This window comes from Orbilia oligospora (assembly GCF_000225545.1).
Source record: "Orbilia oligospora ATCC 24927 unplaced genomic scaffold scaffold00075, whole genome shotgun sequence".
Classification (NCBI taxonomy): domain Eukaryota; kingdom Fungi; phylum Ascomycota; class Orbiliomycetes; order Orbiliales; family Orbiliaceae; genus Orbilia; species Orbilia oligospora.
In genome coordinates, this window is record NW_011645632.1 from 272,716 (window position 1) to 292,536 (window position 19,821).

The 19,821-nt window shown below is 45.0% G+C and overlaps 5 protein-coding genes across 5 annotated transcripts; 2 read left to right on the forward strand and 3 right to left on the reverse strand.

Annotated features, from left to right (window-relative positions):
* Positions 1 to 222: 222 nt before the first annotated feature.
* AOL_s00075g72 (uncharacterized protein) lies at positions 223 to 2,037 on the forward strand (the record flags this gene model as incomplete). The annotated part of the gene is made up of 1 exon (XM_011122383.1): positions 223 to 2,037. One exon carries the CDS (start codon positions 223 to 225, stop codon positions 2,035 to 2,037), a length of 1,815 nt encoding a protein of 604 aa, XP_011120685.1.
* Positions 2,038 to 4,582: 2,545 nt separating this feature from the next.
* On the forward strand, positions 4,583 to 6,919 carry AOL_s00075g73 (uncharacterized protein; the record flags this gene model as incomplete). The annotated part of the gene is made up of 8 exons (XM_011122384.1): positions 4,583 to 5,136; positions 5,205 to 5,351; positions 5,406 to 5,424; positions 5,496 to 5,742; positions 5,814 to 6,273; positions 6,350 to 6,533; positions 6,601 to 6,659; positions 6,724 to 6,919. 8 exons carry the CDS (start codon positions 4,583 to 4,585, stop codon positions 6,917 to 6,919), a joined length of 1,866 nt encoding a protein of 621 aa, XP_011120686.1.
* Positions 6,920 to 8,805: 1,886 nt separating this feature from the next.
* On the reverse strand, positions 8,806 to 11,814 carry AOL_s00075g74 (uncharacterized protein; the record flags this gene model as incomplete). The annotated part of the gene is made up of 1 exon (XM_011122385.1): positions 8,806 to 11,814. The coding sequence occupies one exon, from the start codon at positions 11,812 to 11,814 to the stop codon at positions 8,806 to 8,808; it is 3,009 nt and encodes a 1,002-aa protein (XP_011120687.1).
* Positions 11,815 to 12,251: 437 nt separating this feature from the next.
* On the reverse strand, positions 12,252 to 12,803 carry AOL_s00075g75 (uncharacterized protein; the record flags this gene model as incomplete). Its single annotated transcript, XM_011122386.1, has 1 exon — positions 12,252 to 12,803. The coding sequence occupies one exon, from the start codon at positions 12,801 to 12,803 to the stop codon at positions 12,252 to 12,254; it is 552 nt and encodes a 183-aa protein (XP_011120688.1).
* A 2,945-nt stretch (positions 12,804 to 15,748) lies between these two features.
* AOL_s00075g76 (uncharacterized protein) lies at positions 15,749 to 18,460 on the reverse strand (the record flags this gene model as incomplete). The annotated part of the gene is made up of 4 exons (XM_011122387.1): positions 15,749 to 16,537; positions 16,603 to 17,589; positions 17,859 to 17,991; positions 18,426 to 18,460. 4 exons carry the CDS (start codon positions 18,458 to 18,460, stop codon positions 15,749 to 15,751), a joined length of 1,944 nt encoding a protein of 647 aa, XP_011120689.1.
* Positions 18,461 to 19,821: the final 1,361 nt, after the last annotated feature.

The following is a 19,821-nucleotide window of genomic DNA, read 5'->3' on the forward strand; positions in this document are numbered from 1 at the left end:
TATGTGTTCTCTATATATAGCAAAAAGCCTGCCGTTGATCTCTTAACCCGATACGAGATGGTTGATCTCCTTCCCTCTTTATCTCAACCACACTACACTCACGCATTTGCTGCTTGTCGATCCAAACGTGTTTTTCAAGTTTGCTCCCTCTCGTTTTCATATTAACTCCTTCAAAAGTCTCTCCTCTTTTTTCAAGATAAAAAGTTATAGAGAGAGGTGAAGATGAGAGCTCTCCCAACGATCTTGATAGGCCTGCACTGGCTGGCCGTGCAGGCGAATCCAGTCTCGCATGAAGCACGATCTGTGGATCTACTCACCTGGCTCGAAAGTTCGGACTGGTCGAATCCAGCGATCGAAAAGGGCATACCTCGTGATCCCACTCCTGATACCAAACGCAAAGAAACCAACAAGAAGAAAGAAACACCAGAGGAGAAGAGGAAAAAAGAACAGAACCAGAAGATGGGAGATGCCATAGATCGAGTTCTTAAGAATAGTCAACCTGATCCTGAAACCAAAGCCGAGACCCAGCCACACCCTCAAGATCAAGCTGCCACGGGACAGCAAGAGGAGGCCCCCAAGCTCAAGAAGAGACAATTTATGGACTTGTTGAGTTGGGATAATGCTAAAATGGCTGCTAATTGGGCTTGGCCTCAAGTAGAACCGTTTTTGCAGCAGTTTGTCAATAAACTTACACAGGCGTCTAATTCTGCTCTTGATAACAAGAATGAAGTGCAGAGCGTTGTAGAGGCGTCGAAGTTTGTGATTGGAAATGGCAACCCGGTTGACCAGAAAAAGAAGAAGAGAGATCTCTCCCCTTTAGACGAACTGGAGGTAGAAGAGGAGGAAGAGGAAGTAGTTGAAGAGGAGGAGGATGTGCAAGCGGGAAAGGGGGAATCGGGAAAGGAAAGGGGAAATACCGGCCCAGAAAAACTATGGAAGCGAGACGGAGGAGGTTCGGAAAGGCTGAAGAAACGTGAGGACTACAACGGCTTCCTCGCCATAGTCGACCAGATGGGCCTCGACGAGATCACAGAGCAAAAACTCACAATCCTCTTTCAAACACAAACCATCATGAGCCATGTCTCTGAGATCGTGTTGGCGTCCTACTTCTACGCAAAGTATATGGCTGAACGAGTTCCAGACTGTGCCAAAACGGAGTTCGCACGGTGGGTCAATGCTACCGCAAAGAATGCATCGAATGCAATCAATGTCCCGTCTAGGAATTCCGCCGGACAAGATACCGTTGTGCAAGTCAATCTTGACCAGCCCGCTGTCCTTAATCCTAACCAGGGCACGAAGAAGAAGAAGAGACATACTAAAAGAGCTGCGGGAACCGATCCTTTCGGAAACGCAGCTCCAGGTAACGTTCTCGAAGCGACGCGACAATTGTTTCTCGATCTTGAGCAGCTGGCTGTCGTGGTTGACGAAAAAGTCAAACTGGGGAATCCAAACTGGCCTGGTATGAGTGCGGATGCACAGTTTGTGTACGAAAGCTACTTGCTTAACATGGTGGCCGACCGGATGAGAGACACTCTTGAACGCAATATGACAGACATCAACAAGAAGGTTCTTGCCGAAGAGGTTAAGCAAGTTGTCGGCGAGATTAGTTCTCTCGACCTAGGAGCGGAGTTGATCAATATCGCCGCCGCAGATAATTCGAATAACCCGTACGATCTCGACCCTGCGCAGGCAGGTACGGTGGTCAGCTTTTATACTTCTAGGATTGTGAATTCGATTGGAAGCACTTCTACCACCACGGCTACTACAGTATCTACATCCACAACTTCTTCTGTTTCAACTACAACTAGCACCACTTCCCAAATTTCGACAACGACTTCGACGTCCACATCTACAACTACTTCAACTACTTCCACTACCACGTCTACAACTTCTACTACCTCTACGACTTCTACTACTTCCACAACCTCGACGACCTCCACTACGTCGACGACAGGTACTGGAACACCATCTACAATCGTAGTGCAGAAGCGAGCCGCCACAGGGTTTCCAGAAACCGGATTTATCGACCTTCCTTAATCTAATTTTTTTTTCACATCCTCGCTTTTCCACAATTTGCAGGTTAAAATAAATGGCATATATATATAAACTAGACATACCACATCGATATCTTCGGGTTTAGTCTTAAAGAATTCTGACGCTAGATTTACATCACAGCCTTCCTTTTTTTCGTATCTGCCTTAGATATATAAATCCTGTTTTTGTGCTAAAATGGTTACCTTCCCGCGCCCCGCTGCATAGATGACATGCATATCTGTCTCCGCTACTTCCTATTCCTTTCGAGTCGTGTGCTCGTGCTCAAACGCTTTCTAATCCCACTAGCCAATTTCTTAATGCTTATCTGTTAAAACCTTTCCCGATGTATCTAATACAATTTAAACTTTATTTTACTTTCATCTTTTTTCATTATTCTTTGAAAGACTATAGAAAGATAGTCTAAAAAACCGCAATCTAGACATTTAATACCTAACTTATTAGTCATGCATACCCTGTGATCATTCTCGTACTACCGATCCCCAAGGAGATACCATATACGGTAAATTGTAAAAAAAAAAAGAAGCTATCCCGGAAAATCCGCAGCCATGGCCACATTCCTCGTTAACCCACATCGTCGGGTTCGACCTCACATGCACACGGGATCTCAACCCCAACAAGGCAGCTCGAAGCGTTCACTAGGTTAGTTATCACTTCACGAACATCCAACAACGCAGAATCACACTGTTGTAATTTTAATCACCTTTTTTAAAAAAAAGCTTTTTGTCCCGAAAAAAAAAACGCCACAAGAATCGAGCTCAAAAGAGAGTGAGCTTCGCTTAGCTCAGCTTAGCGGTCTCAGAAAAAGGTTAGCAAAGGTCCGGTGCCAATGCCGAAATATTTTCTGCCGATATTCTCATCCGAATGTATGCGCGCTGCCTGCCGGGGGGTTTGTGCAGTGCAGCGCAGCGCACCTTGCTTTCTCTTAAAACCCCAGTATCCCAGTTATGCTGGTATTTGCTGCAGTCTCGATCGGAATCGTTAGTTTTTCCTACGGGAAGACCACCGCCCCCCGACCTGCAATTGGGATTCGATGGAGCGGAATTGAAATGCGCTGCTCTAAGCAGAATTCGGTTAATCGGATCCCCGGCATGAAAACCAGTTGGAAGAGCTCTGGGTGGCGACATGGTTTTTTTGATAGGAGAGTTCCATTACATTAGTCAGAGTATACCGATTTCCTTTGGAAGAGACGGAAAAAAAGTGATAGTAAGCTAATGCATTCAGATAGCAAATGTTCAAGATCCCTCACATGGTGGATGCGTTTTTCCCCCTTACGCCGTAAGGTGCTTGGAATTTGTCCATAGTAGTATGTAATCGCCCCTTCGGCCGACCGTTATTAAGTTCAAAACCAGCTTAGATCTCTGTAACTGTCCCTTCTGTGACAGAACATAAAAAAAAGAACTAAGAAAAAGAGAGAGAGATAAAACATTTTGTTTTATCAATGTGAATCACACCGTTTACCTACCCGTGACAAAATGTAACCAATTGATTTTTTCCTAGCCAACCTTGTTGATTTCCTCCCGTCGCAAATTGTTCCATCGGGGGGAGGGCCTAGCTAACTAAGTAGTAGTAGTAGCAGTGGCTTTTGTTTAAAGTGATTTCAGTTTCTCTTCCCTTGAGCTTTCGGAATATCGAGCTCTCTTTCTTCTCACTCTACTATGCCCTCTGGTTTTCGGATACTATAATCTCTCTTCTATTGTTTTCCCTTCTTCTCAAAATATCTCACAATTATTTGTAAAATTTATACCCATTGGCGCTTATTTACATCTCTTATATCAACTAACTTACTTACATACCCTCATCCTCATTAACGTTTAATTCCAACGGTTTTTTTAAAAAATCTACACACACCCAAAATACAAGCTTTTCTTACAGCGGCCTTCTACCTGGGAAAATACCCAACTACCATATACCATTGGCTTGGGATTTCTGTGGTTTATTTTTTTTATCTTTTTTTAGCCGCCTTGGCTTTTTTGAGCGGGTAGTTTAACCCGGATTTCGAAAAGCAACAGACCTCATCCCGTTGAAAGTGGTGTTGCTAGTTTTAAGAGCTTTAGCTTTTTAACATCGCAACGAGGAAGACGGTTATACAATCTTTTTAATTACAAATCGATGGTGAAAGATCATTTGTCAATTGGTTTTTTAGTATATATACCTTTCCTGATTTAAACTGTGGGGAAGACGTCACTTTTTGATTTTCCCTTTCCCTCTGTTTTGTGGAGAAGAAGAAGGTTTAATTCTCTTTGGGGAAAACTTTATAACTAAAAAAACTCCCTTTTTTGTTTTTGGGTTACATTTTTGTTTGGGTTATCCCGAGGTTAAAGAAAGCACACGCCCCCATACTATTCCTCAGACAAAAAACATAGACAAAGCCAAATCCAAAGAAGTCTTGGAATACTATCGGAAGAAAAAAAAATAAAAAAATAAGGGAAGGTAATTCAAAAAGAAAATTATCACCATCTGCATCTAAATTAAAAACGGGTACCCCGATTGCCAGGATATATATTATATATATACATAGTATAATATCATGCAATCCTCATACCCCCCAGACGATGATTCCAAAATTACCCTCCCCACCACCACTGGCACCACAAGTGCAGAAGTCACATACGCAGCCAGTACCCTAAGCAGCCAAACCATCACCGCCACCAACAGCAACAGTAACAACAACCATAACCACAACAGTTTTGGGCATAACCTGAGCAAAGCACATACTCTCACCGTCCCGACAGACGAAGCAGCAGATAGACAGTATGTTGTCGGTGAACCCATCGATCTTGATAGGATATGTTCGAGGGATACGACTAGAACGCATAGATCGTGTCGTGAACATCATGGGATAAGTAAAATTAAGACTACAAAGGATGATGAGGATGAGAATGAGAAGGATATTGAGAAGGGAGGGGATTTGAAGGAGAAGATTGGGTCGAAAACGGGGAGTGAGGGGAGTTGTAGCGATGAAGGGGATGATGAGTATTTGGTGGATTGGGAGGGACCGGATGATCCTAAGAATCCTTTGAATTGGTCGGCGGGGTATAGATACTTTTGTCTGATTACGATGGCATTGCAGACGCTTGTGGTGTGAGTATATCTCCGGTATCATTATCATTTTATCTATAAAGTTTATAGTTACTAATTTTTGGATATAGTGTCTTTTATTCATCATCATATGTGTCTGGAGCCGTGGGCATGATGAGAGAGTTTGGGATAGAGAATAAGACAATTGTGGTCCTGGGTATTACAACTTACCTGCTCGGACTGGCATTTGCACCTCTGATATTAGCACCGTTGTCAGAGTAAGTTCCCAAGTACCTATTTCGAGAAGAGACCTATACTAACGATATCTACAGAATGTACGGCCGCCGCAGAGTAAGTCTTCAAAAGCCAAAACCAATATAACATCAAACCAAAATTTTCCTAACAAATATATATAAATACAGCTCTACATGATCTGTATGGCCATGTTCATCCTCCTCAGCATCCCCCTCTGTCTGGCAAAAAACATAACAACAATCATCGCCGTCCGTTTCCTCACCGCTTGTGCCGGCGCTGTCACTCTAGCAAATGGTCCAGGTACTCTCGCCGACATTTTCAAACCCGAAGACCGTTCTACCGCCTTTGCAGTCTTCGCCATAGCTCCGATGAACGGTCCAAGTTTCGGCCCATTGTTTGGTGGAATTTTATACCGTACGTTATCATAATCATATCACTCCCTATACTATAAAGAAAATAACTAAATAAAATATATAAAAAAATAGAATACCTCGGCTGGCGCTCCCTAAACTACACAGCTCTAATCCTCGCCACCCTAACCTGGCTCCTCAATTTCCTCGTCCCAGAAACCTACGCCCCTCACCTCCTCCGCCTAAAAGCCCTCCAAAAGCGTCTTTCCACAAACGACCCCCGTTACCACTCCCGCTACGATTTCACAGCCACATTCTGGTCATTACTATTCACAAACCTAACCCGGCCCATTCACATGTTATTCACCGAAGCCATCTGTGCCTGTTGGGCTGTATACGTGGCGGTCATATATGCGATTTTGTATATGAGTTTTGTGGCTTATCCGATCGTGTTCACGGAGTTGAGGGGTTGGGAGGCGAAGTATTCGGGACTTGCGTTTTTGGGGATATGCGCGGGGACTTTTTTGGGGATTGGGTTGGATCCGGTTGTTAGGTGGGGGTATAATAGACATAAAATTGATCCGGAGACTGGGAAGTACGTTCTAGATATAAATACCTTCTTACCCCTAGATTTGTCAAGGAGGTGGAAAAGGCTAACTAAAAAATTCTAGAATCCCACCAGAAGCTTTAATCTGGAGCGTCTGTATCGCCGCAGTCCTATCGCCAGTGGGATTATACATCTTCGCATGGACATCAGATCCCAGAATCGTGAAGCCATGGATTTGGAGTATCCTGGCCGGTATCCCATTCGGTACCGGTAACTGTCTGATCTTCATCCATGGTTCAAATTACCTGGTAACTTCCCCCCACTCAACTAACACAAACCACATATAAAAACAACTTCTAATACGATATATAATAGTTAAACTCCTACTCAATCTACGCCGCCAGCGCCGCAGCCGGAAACACCGTTGCCAGAAGGTACTTTACTCCCCCTTTCCCCCTAATAAATCAATCTTAATTCTAATACTTTTTGAAAATATAGTATCCTCGGCGGCGTCCTCCCCCTCGTCGCTCCGAAGATGTACACAGCACTATCGCCACCAATAGCAGGTACGATTCTGGCGGCATTAGCAACAGTATTAATCCCCATTCCCTGGATCTTTTATAAATGGGGCAAACAAATTCGACATCGGTCGCCGTTGTTGATGGCTTTGGCGAAGGAACAGGATGGGTATTGATATCAATAATAATGATAATATATTTGACGAGATATGAAGAGAAGATGAGGAATATAATAAATTATAAAGAGAAGAAAAAAACAAAGAGAAAAAACAAAGAGGAAAGGAAAGAGGAAAGGAAAGAGGAAAGGAAAGAGGAAAGAAAGAAAGAAGTAATAGGTAAGTAAAAGAATCACGAACCATATACGACCCTCCAAAGACTTCAAACGAAAGAAAGAAAAAGAAGAAGAAAAAGAGCTATATATTATAATCGAATCCATAACGACAAAATAACCCAAAAACCTCAAGATACCCCCTCCAACAGTTTTTGCTTTTCCCCTCCGCTATTTCTTTTACTACTAATATAATTAGAATGGATACTACTATTACATATACCAAATACCTTAGCTACTTAGATATAGCTATATACTGTTCATTGACTATTTACTGTTTTAGCCTTTTGTTTTTCATCTTAGTATATATATCAATATACGAGACAATATCAATATCAACAGAAGAAGAGAAAAAAGTGTAATTTAAATTAAAAAAAAAAAATCTATAAAGTCTACGAAAGTACATTTATATAAGAAAAATCTGGAATTCGTTAACTTCTTTCAATAGTTAAGTTCAATCTAATAACAACTACCCCCGAACCCGGCCCGTCGCTCGAGCACAAAAATGTACAGGATGGAGATCATGCACCTCTATAATCCATGATCCTAGCTAAGTATCAATTGACAATATATATACCCCGAAGTCCCAAAAAAAAGCGAGCGAAATGTACAGCTCGCGGTCCTTCATAAATTCCCAAAAACCAAAAGTGTTCGAACTTCCGCAGGCAAGATATATTACCAAGTCCAGGGGCTAGTTAATAGTATCAGTATACGAAATAACGTAAAAACGATCGACTATCCAATCAATTAACAAAATTTAAAGTCTCCAAGAAAAAGTGAACTGTCCAGTGTATACCCTATACATAATCTGGCAAGTCCACCTCCACCAAAATCTCACATAAACATCTTCACATTCAAATCAAAGAACCCTTTTCTACAGTGTGGCATAATATCATAATTAGTGTCATATCCAGACCGCACCGGTATGCTTGGTATAATATAATGTAATATAATGTATATATTCATCATCATCATCTCTATATTCATTTCTCCCTAACTACCGACATCAACTACCTCTTCACCTCTTCCCCTTTCCACTTCCTCACCTCTTCACTTCTTCATACACCACCCCCATCGATCCCAACAGCAATACCTAATCGCCGTGAAAAGGATCAAAAAAAAAGCTAAGCTAAGCTAATAGTATAAAGAAAAAAAAGTTCCCTAATTCCACTACAGTGGAGAAGAAAGAAAGAAAGAAAGAGGTATGATGAGTTATAAAAAAAAAAGAGAAAAAGTTCCACACCACAATAATACACCACCCGCCTAAAACGCCGATACAGAAAACAAAAAATAAACATGATGAGGGAAAAAAAGGAGAGAGAGAAACAATTCTCGAACCATAGCACGGAACACCGGCGCTAAAAAAAAAAAGGAAAATTTCATGCCCATTAAAAAAAACATATAAAAAGGGGGGTATAGTTATAGTAGTAGTAGGTTGTGATGGTGGCGGCGGTGGTGATAGTAGTAGCGAGAAACGAAAACCCAGTATGTGCGTCGTGCCCGCGTGCTTTCCATGATTCGGTAAATTGAAAAAAAAGACGAACAGAAAAAACAAAAAAGAAAATGATATCCTTTCCCCTTTCGCGAAACATTTATATACTAAGAAACCCCGCGCATTAAAAGCATAATTTCGGCAGGAAAAGCAGCAGGTATCATATCCCCTCCGCTTGGAGAGGGGTAGATAGCAAAAAAAAATGCTTCAATTCAGGAAAGGCGTGTGGAATGAGGGGAACACTATTGCTGCCCTTCAACAACCATCCTTTTAACAACCGGGCTCCCTTCCGGTACTCCCTCCGCGACCCTCTTAACAGCCCCACTCTTCGCTTGCCCCATAGCTTCAGCAGCCTTCTTCTCCTTCGCATTCTTCAGAACTTGCAAGAATTCCAGCCTCTTCTTCGCGTCAAGCTTAAGACCCGTCAAGAGGGCATTCGTCCGTTGAGGTAATGAGCTGGCAGTCGCGGGTTTAGCAGCTGCAGGTGTAGCAGCGGTTGTAGCTTGCTGTGGTTGCTGCTGCTGCTGCTGTTGATGCTGTTGCTGTTGTTGATGCTGCAATTGATGCTGTTGTTGAGTAAGAGTAGAAACCCTCTGTACAATCGGAACTTGTTGAACGGGTTTGGCGACAGGAATTGGAGCTGAAGCAGCAGACTGAGCACTGATAACACTACGTACAGGCTGCGTCGCCACTCCAGTCCTCAACTGCGCTGCATCTGCGGCAGTAACTTGTCCAACAACCGGAGCTCCAGCAGTAACAGTAGGCTTCGGAATCGGCGCCTTCGGTATCGCACTCTTCATCAAGGGAGCCTTAGAACCGCTTGTCTTCTTGAACTCGGCCCAAAGCGCTCTACGTACTTCTGGCGAATTGATGTTATTCGTAGGGTTCTTCCGAATATGCTCTTTCATTATGTTGAGGAAAATCGGGTTGTCCAGAAGGTCTTTAGCCTTGCTATCGACAGCCATCGATGTCGAAGGTTTTGGAACGGTAGAAGCCGTTGTAATGCCAGAAACTGGACGGTTAGCAGGAACTCCATGAGCAGGTTGAGGAGCCATCGGTACGGTATGTATAGAAACTTTTGGAGGTTGAGGAGCTGTCGGAGCAACAATTTGTCGGACAGGTGCCTGAGTTTGAACAGAAACGGCGGATCGCATCTGCTGAGGAATTTGGGTCGTATGGGTAGCTGTATGAACAGGTTTCGGTTGCTGTTGCTGTTGTTGTTGCTGCTGCTGCTGTTGTTGCGATGGATTCCAAGTCGGCGGAGTAAGCGCTGGCGTCGGCGCAGGACGGTGTTGAGAAACCACACCATCCACAATATGAACCGCCGCCCTCGGTGTAACAGATCCACCATTCGAAGAAGGCGCCCTATTAACAACCGGCGTAGACGGCGTAGGCGCAGCTTGATAGGTTGTCTGCGCATATCCCTGAATTCCACCTTGAACCGGCTGGTATTGCTGCGCAAACTGATTCGGATGGCCATAATGCCCAGCAGCAGTAGCAGCAGTACTTCCTTGCCCCCAGCTTCCCGATGGTACCATCTGTCCAGCTGCAGACTGAATAGCTGTCTGCGCCGGATGCGGACTTCCCGTAACCGGCTTCCTCTTCTTCCGTTCCTTATCGATATTGGCACCTTCCACCAGTTCCCATATATACCCTTTACCCGACCTAGGCCCCCTCTTAAACAAACTCGATCCACCACCTTCTCCAGATCCCCTCAAATTATGTCGTACAGAAGATTGCCACCCAGTAGTCTCCGCCCGAACCTTAAAGTAAGGATACGAATTCTCCAAACTCCTATAAATCTCCGGTAACGTCAAAGCCTTCTTCTCAGAGTTATTGATAGCATCATAAATCATAACCGTATACGGCAACTGTGGTTTCGCCAGCTGCTCGGGTGTATAGTCTTCTTCACGGGCCGGCGGAGACTTCGTCCTCTTCCGTTTCCTCTCCTTCGGTATCTTCGCCGGTTTGAGATCCTTCTGCGCCTGTTTCTCTCTAATCTTCGCTTCTTTTTCTTCAATCTTCTGTTTCCGCTTAGCTTCCTTAACCATCTGCATCTGCATCTTCTCTCCTTCTCTCGCAAATAATTGATCAACCGGTAAACTTCCATACTTCGTCATATCCAGACCAGCAACATTACCGCCGTTAGCCAAGAACTCTTCCTGCGCCTGTCGTTTAAGTAGTTTCTGCTCTCTGACAGAAATTCCATTCTTCGGTGGTCTTCCGCGACCTCTCTTGATTGTCGGCGGCGGAGGCATGAGCGACGAATCATCCATGCCCTCAACCTTAGGTCTAGGTGTCGGCGTTCCAACATCATGACTCTGTTCCCGGCTATCAATATCGCTTCCTTCATCTTCATCATCTCCATCATCAGAATCATGATCCGAATCCAGATCACTGATATCCTGCACCACTCCTTCCCCAAGGATATCCACATCCTCCATCTTAACATCTTCCACCTCATTAGACTTCGATTCATCTTGGTCGGGTAAGAACCATGTAAAAGCCAGATTTCCAAATTGGATGAGATCCGAATTCTCCAGTGTAGCCCTTTTCCCATTCGGGTACCCTCTGGTTTTATGTTTATCTCGCACCAACCTAAACCCAGTGTCGCAAAGTGATGTGAGCGTCCACGATGAAGTCTCATAATCGTATTGAATCCGTAAATGTCGTCTTGAAATCGAACTGATATCTATCTCCGGCGGCGGGAACAACGGAACCTTAACTTCATCCAGCGTAAGGAGACTATCTCCAAAATGATTCTCTGATTTCCGTTTCTTCTTAGAAAAGGATGAAATCGACTCCTTGTCCTGCCTGCCCAAAACAATATTCAACCCGCTCAGATAAAAATCTTGTCCATAATGAAACTCCAGTTTTGCATAGGCTTCTATCCGCGGCGTAATCCCATTCCCTGGGTTTGTCGGAAACCAAGCTCCGCCATCAACCTGCATCAGAAGATCCTCCGCTGAGATCGTCGATGGGGGGAATCCAATCTGTGAGAGGTCGAGGTGGTGGTCTAGAGGGTCCAAAAATCCAGCATCATCCACAGGAGCCTGCGTTGAAGTAGAAGGAACAGTGTCAGCAAAATCAAGGCCTCCCGAAGCGATAAAGGACTCGAGATCATCCATTCGTATCATCGACCTGAGCCAGTCCATATCCATATCCATATCCGAAAAACTCAGCCGATTCCCTTCATCGCCAGGGTCCCCCGCCTGAGTATCATGACTACTCATTGCGTCCATTGCAGCCATGGCTGCGATTTAAAGGACTCTTTGCCAGTTAAGTACGGCAGCGTGGGGAGAATTAAGACTGGGGAATAAGTGAATGGAATGGAAGAAATCTGTCGGAAAGGCAGTAGATATATCGAGGGATATATCTTTAACAAGAAAAGAAATAGACAAAAAAAATTGTAGGCAAAATAGTGTCGGGGAGGAAGGGAGCGAGCGAGAGAGAAAGAGGAAAAAAAAGAAGGTTTGACAAAAAATGTCACATTTTTTTTCTCGTTGCAAAAGAGTTAGGAGGGACAGACAGGACAGGGAATAAAAGCAAGGTCGACAAGGTTAGCCAAAAGAGAGACAAGCAAAAAAAAAAAAAGAGCGAGCGAGCCAGAAAAAATCCAAAGCTAATCCCGTTATTTCTGGTACGTAGGCGATGTAAATCAAATCGGGATGCGACAGATATGTGCAAATTAGGAAATCTCGAATTCGCCAAACACAAGTCTTACCTGATCGTTCTCGTCCTCGTGGCCCTTCATTATGGAGTCTGGAGATGTTTTCCGTAGTTGCTCATCTTTTTGATCGCTTAGGATAGTAGGCGCCGATGTGTCATCAGCAGTCACAACCATAGCATCGTCGTCAACGAAGGTGCTGCTGTGAGCGCTTTCGGCGGGTGAAGTGGCCATGGTATTTATACCGTTACCATTAGCAGCAGCAGGAGAAGGAGCAACAGCAGAAACAGCACTCTCCCGCCGAGAAGCGGCAACATCAGTCGCCGTCCCATGATCCGTATCTATATTCGTCGAAGGAGCTACTACTACTATATCAGTAGGCTCGGCGTCTCCATTAACAGTAGAAAGCCGCGCCTTTTGGAGATCTTCAGCTCTGTCTTCCCCAACGAACATGGCTTCATCCGGCGATGGGCACGGCGTCATGATCTGCTGCTGCTTCGCAACCGCAACAGCAGCAACAGCACCATTAACGCGCCCTTCTTTTTGTCCGTAATGTTGTTCGACGTCAGCCATTGTATCGTATGGGGGGAAAACGGGGAATTCGCAGATTCTTAGAGAATGGTTGCTTTGTCGGCTTTGGGTAGAGTTGGTGTGATCTCGGTCGGCGGATACCGTCCGAATGCACCTTCTATCGCCCGGATGTGTTAATTCCCTTTTTTGATCAGGTGGTCCAAGTATAAGTCTGGAGGACCGGGTTGAGGGTTTTGAGACTTTCAAAGGCTCAAACCCAAGCGATCCGTGAAGGGAGATTCCGCGAATAGAATCAACGCTTCTCGGTTTAAATTAAGAAGACCTAACTAAAGGTTTTAGAAAAACTAAGAGTGCGAAATGCAAAGTTATGTATGTATGTACGTATGTAGGTAGGTAGGTATGTGTGCATGTATGTAGATGGATGGATGGATAGGATGTTTAATGGGTGGTCAAGAGGGTAAATGAAACCCGCTTGTCGTCGGAGATGGTTGTAGGAGGGGAGAGAGATGTCGACGACTGGTCGGATAGAGTCGGAATGGTATATACGGGGGAGTCGTAGTATAGATAAGCAGCGATGCCTTCGAATCGGTCAGGATCGATGAGAGGTTGAACCGATGAAGGGACGATGGTTGGAGGAAGGTGGAAACCGAAGGGGGGTTGCTGATGAAGGCACACCGGACCATACACAGTACCCATACCAGAGGAGGTCGGGACTGGGGGAGACCGTTGACCGGGTGTTTTGTGTTGCGCACAACACAACACAAGACACACTACCAATCAATAAACTACTAACAAACACATCATCGACGGCAACACAGCAACACATCTCATTCATCCATCCACCCATCCATCCATTCATCCATTCCCCACCCCCCCAAATAAGTAGTATCCAACTTATATTTAATTATCGGAACACCACCACCACCACCACCACGAACAAGATTATTTTTATCGTGTCAGAATGTCAACTGTCAAATGTCAGGTTTAGGGCTTACCCGCCCCTCCATCAGATCATATCATATCAAAATCCCTTATCAAAAAACAAGAAACATCCTATCATCGAACACAATCCCGCATCGTACTTACATACATACATACATACATACATACATACATACATACATACATACATACATACATACATACATACATACATACATACATACATACATACATACATACATCCAACAATGACGATATCTATCCCATTCTATCTAACAAACAAACTCCCCTAAATACCTACTGCTCTTTAACACAAACCATCCAAAATTAACCCCTCATACCACCGTCCCCCCCGCCCCCCATAAACCCATCTCACAAGGAAACTCCGGCCGACATTCGGCCCTATCTTCCCGCATAACCACACCACAAGTCCCGTCCATCCACTCTAACTGGTCCGTCCACACCCTCATTCCAATTCCATTCGGTAAACTACGTAGACATCGGGTAGGAGTTCCCCTCATTCCCCCCCCCTCTCTAACCCACACCCATCCTTTTCCCATTCTCAATCAAAGGGAAGCTAGATAAAAACGAAAGACACCGAAGCCGTGCGGGGTGCTTTTAAGCATTTAATTGTTCGATGCAATGCCTTTTGAGCAAGCTAGGGAAGCTAGCTATTCGATGCATCGTATACATCCCCATCGTCAAACACCATACCCACCCCCATCACCAAGTAAACTACCTATACCTTCACAGTACAAGTAAAGTTCAGGCCACATCGCTCTAACCAAAACCCCCCATACATCCCCTCCCCCTCCCTTGCCAAATCCCACCCTCATCCAAAATCAACCCCACCGCTCTTCGGAATCTATATCTACCTATATCTCTATAGTAAAAATCAAGTATTACTAGCAATACTTACTCACTCAAGGAATAACCCTGCGACATCACATCTACCTACATACAAAAAACCCGTCCCCTTTTTTTTCCCCATAGTACTTCCCCATCATGTGATCCTCATACGTCAGATGCATACACACCTCCAAACACAGATCTTCAATATTTAGAAGATCGAAGAATTTTGAGGAAGGAGGGAGGCGGGGAAGGACCCCCCCCTTCTTAATCGATAAGATAATATTATCCCCCGTGTATGTACATGTAACGTAACACAAGATCCTTCCTTCCTTCCTTCCTTCCTTCCATATCCTATGCATGCTTATCCTAGAAGTAAATCAACGGCCATGCTTGTATCAACCTCACCCCACATATACCTATCAATGTATTATATAGAATTCCACACAGTATTTCACATCACCAGATAATATATCAGTACTCAGAAATGATAATAATCTTTCAAAAATTTCACAAAATATAAAAATAAAAAATAAAATAAAATATTACATACGAAAAGAAAAAAGATCATATAAATAATACGAGCCTAAAACTACAAGATCAACCCAAGAACAAAGCACCAGGAGGAAGCTTGCAAAGTAAAAAAAGGCCCAATACTTTGAAATAAGAAAACTAATTAACAGAAAAGAAAGATGAAAATTTGAAAAACGCATCGGAAATCCTACACGGTTTGAAAATCAAAATCAAAAATAAAAGCCGCTCAATTAAAATTAGAATGAAAAGAAAAAAAGGTGACATCAATGCGACATTCTACGAGGCGTTCGGGGACAAAGTGCGTGCATGACATGGAGTGAGGGAAGATGAAGTTAGGGGGATGGTTTTTCCATTAACGTTAACAATGATGATGATGAGGATGGTATTGGTAGTGACGTGAATTGATGACGATATTGATGAAAAACGAGTATGCAGGTAGGACATTCGATGGTGACAATTTTTTCATGTCTGGTATCATCAGCAGCGAATAAAAAAAAGGTCATTTATCAAAAAGTGAAAAAAATGAAACAGTGAAAAAAAAGCAAGAGAATCAAAGCGTGCGAATGCCTGCGATGCCCATCAAATATCGGGACGTTTGATGCATGTAAAGTTAAGATGAGAAAGTCAAGAACGCCAAAAAGGGGACTTCCGAGGAGAGTCACTTATTTCAGCTTCTGCACAAACTTGTGGAAGAAAGCAGAAACTCGTCGCTTCTTCTTAACTTCCTTGTCCTTTGCGGCATCAGCTGAAGCCTCGCCGTTATTGACCTCAGTCTTAGGGGCTTCAGCTTCGGTCTTTGGAGCCTCGGGAGCTTCAGTTGTAGGAGCAGCCGGAGCTTCGGTTGTGGGGGCAGCTGGAGCTTCGGTTGTGGGGGCAGCTGGAGCTTCGGTGGTGGGGGCAGCTGGGGCTTCAGTGGTAGGAACTGGTGGGGCCTCAGTAGTGGGGGCTGGTGGAGCCTCGGTCTTAGGAGCCTCAGGGGTGACCTTTTCGACAACCTTCTCGGCAGCCTCAGTGACCTTCTCGGTAGTGGAAGGTTCCTCAACCTTAGCTTCCTCGGCCTTTGGTGGCTCCAAGGTCTCTGGCTTAGTCTCTGACTTGGTGATGGCCTCTTCAACGATAGCCTTGGCTTCAACAGCGACCGGGTTGGCGGTGGCTTCAGCTGGAACACCGGCCTTCTCGATAGAAGCAGCGACGACAGCTGGGACAAGTGGAGTCTCAGATGGGCTGGCAACTGGTTCTTCGGCGATTGGTTCAACGGGCTTAACTTCGCTCTTCAACTCAGCCTCAATCTCCTTCTTAGCCTCGACGGCAATGGGGGAAGCAGAGGCCTCGAGAGGAACACCAGCTTCGGCCTGGCTCTCGCGGACAACTTCTGGAACATCGGCGCGTGGGAAATCAGTAGTAGCCTCTGGAGCAGCCTTTTCAACTTTTTCCACAAGTTCGTCCTCGACCTAAAAATATTATTAGTTAGCAAACAATTATCATGCGCTGGTATGTTTTAGTTAGTATTACTAACCTCCTTCTTGGCCTCAACGGCGGCGGGATTTCCGGAAGCTTCTGGGTCAACTCCGGCCTTCTCCTGAGACTCAACAACAACTGGTGGGACAACCTCAGTAGTAGCGGTGCTGTGGTCTTCCTCCTTTTCGACCTTTCCGACAACTGCTTCAGGAAGCAAACTCTTGACGGCATCAGCAATGCCAACAGCTGGCAAGCTGGATTCAGGAATCAAATTCTTAACACCAGAGGTGTCGACAGCGGCAGCAACAGCTCCCGTAACAGCAGCGAGGGCGGCGGCGGCAGTAGCGCCAACACCGAGGTTCGAAGCATCAGCGTGTTCGTATGATTCCCTGTCCAACTTGACATTGTCGGTGATACTGGCGGTATGTGGTGGAATTGGATCATTTGGAGCCAATTGAATTGGGTTGTCGGCAGTTTCAGAAGCTGGGAATGGGTTGATGCTGACAACCTGGTCGACCTCGTCCTTCTCCTCAATAGTATCTGGGAGATATCCGGGGACAGACTTTGGATCTGGAGTAGGGAGATCCTCAGGCGCAACGACAGCCTTGGTAGCCTCTGGAACAATTGGGTCCTGCTTTGCAGCGACCTCAAGTGGGACCTCGGCAGCCAAAGCGGCAGTAGTAGATTCGGGCCCAATCGAGGAGAAGACTTCAAGAGGTGGCTGAGACTCGATAACTGGCAAAGTGGCAATAGTATCGGGTTCCTTGGTGGCCTCTGGAACCGGTTCCGGTTCCTTTGCCTTCTCCTTTTTCGGCTCTAGAGGTACCTCAGCGGCGAGGGCAGCAGTGGTGGACCCACCGCCAGCGGAATGGAGGAAAGGAGTAACGGTAGCATCGGAAGTATCAGGAATTGGAGCTGGAATAGCTAGAGTGGGTTCCTCTGTTGGGATGATGTCCTCAACAAGAAGGTAGTTGTTGTCGTTTCCAGACGCATCCTGCTCGACACGTTGTTTAGGATCTGTTGTCCAAGTGCCGTCAACGACGTACTGCACGAAAAGCACGTTGATTCGTTAGCATCTTATCCACATTTTTTAAAAAATCCTCCCACCAAAAAAAAAACTGAGGGAAAAAACTAAAAAAAAAAAAAAAAGGCTCATGCAGTGGAAAGCACAAAATGTTCGCGCGCGTGCAGCAGCAGGGGCCCACCCAGTGGCGCTGACAGGTCGTATCTCGCGTATCACACATCCATAACCCATACATATGAAATCGATCGCATCAAGTCTGAGGAAAAAGCGAAGAAAACTCTGGGATTTACCTTGTAAGTGTTTTTCTCAATAGGAACGGTGACAACTCCGACATGTGAACCGTCAGCAGTCTTGGTGAGTTTCTCGGATTTGGTCCAGTTGTCGAAACTACCGGTGACATAAACCTCCTCGGCGGGTTCAGACCTGTTTGAAGTGAAAAATACGTAATCCCGTCAGCTTCAGCCTTCCTATGATAAGGAAAGAAAAGAAAAAAAGGGAGAACAATCAAAGGAAAACTCCGTTATTATGAAAGGTAAGCATGAAGAATCCGATGTGCATGGAGAGAATCGCAGTTTTTATGATTTCTAGAACGCGTGGGTGGAAGACATGCGACGGTTCATAGTTTCCATCCGCCGACGGCCATCGCTTCTGTGAATGACAGTCGAGTGACGGGAACATTCGTCATCGCATGCGACAGAGATTTCCGTCGCGAATAGCCATTCGCCAGCCGAGAAAACCCACAGCAGATAACAGGCTTCACCGGGGAATAAAGTCGAGCAACAGCTCCCAGCGATCAAGGGGAGCAACAAAATCGCAGGATTCTTCAACTAAAGGTTTTAGGGGGGGTTGGAACTCACCATTTAAAAGAGAAAGTTCCCTTGCCAGTCGACATTTTCGTGGTTTCGCAACTCGCAGGTTCTAGAGATGAGTAGTAACGTAGTGATTCGAACAGAAAAAGGGCAGCAAAAGATTCCTAGGTGTCTGCGACAGAGAATAAAAAAGAAGAGGAACGAAGAAAGAGGATGTCAGTTAGAGTCAGCTAGCTCGAGGAAGGTATGCACGGGGGAGGTATAGTATATATATAGTAAGTATATGAGGGGGTAAGGCTAAAACGGGTGTTTTGGGGGGGTGAGAAAGCAGCGATGGGGGGGAGAGAGATGAGGGATGGAAGAGAGATGAGGGAAGAGATGAGCCAGGAGGCTGAAAAGGGTTTTTCTCGTTCGCTTCCCTCGACGACGCTGAAGCAGCCAAAGAGCAGAGCAAAAACGGGTAAGGTAACGTAATAACAGCGACTGTGGGTATAAACAAGATGGCGCAGGAATTAAAACCTGACACAGACCCCGATACGATACCGGCCAGCCTGCCTGTCTTTCTGCCAGCTGCCTGCTCGCTTGCGTACCAGCTATCTGCCTGTGCGCGCCCTGTTCTTTTCCCCAGGACTAGTAGTAGTCATCGTATAGGCTGTATAGGAGAACAGAAGCTAGCTAGTAGCTAGCCAGCTGAGCAGCGGATATGACAGACAGACAGACAGGTCGGTAGTTCTCGAGCTGTTGGCTTCCATCTTTCTCCCAGATCTCTCCATCTGGCGGAGGTGTACGTGTGGTAGACTAGACTGGGAGGTACGTAATGGTATGTGGTGTTTGAGCTCTTACCTGCGATATGCTGCGCCGTCGCAAACCCTCGTCGAAGTTCGAAAGTTGTGATGATGAAGATAACAGCGATGATGTCGGTACCGCCAAGAATGAGATGATGATAATGATGCTGATGAAAGCGATGATGAAGGTAGAGAAGGAGAAGAAGAGGAGGAGGAAGAGGGAGAAAGAAAAAAAACAAGCAAGGATTAAAATAAATAAATAAAAGAACCCGAGTAGTAAGCTTATTATAAAGCTGTCCCGATGAATTCCCGTCGAGGTTTAGTCGGTTGCAGACGGCGGTCACAAGTTATCTTGTCCTGGTCCTGTCTTGTATCTGTCGCAAAAAAGACGGAATTGGATTTGAATTCAATCAAAGCCACCTCCACAATATTAATATATCTTATTGTTATTGATACTTAGAGCTGTTGGTCCCTTTTATATCTTTTATCAATTTATCATAACAGGTTTAGATACGAGTACAAGTAAAGAGGCGTATCTCCAACATCATCTGTCTTATGTATTATGTATCATGTATCATGTATCATGTACCATGTATCATCATCATCACTACCACCACCACCACCACCACCACGATTGCAATTGCAATTGCAATAGAGCT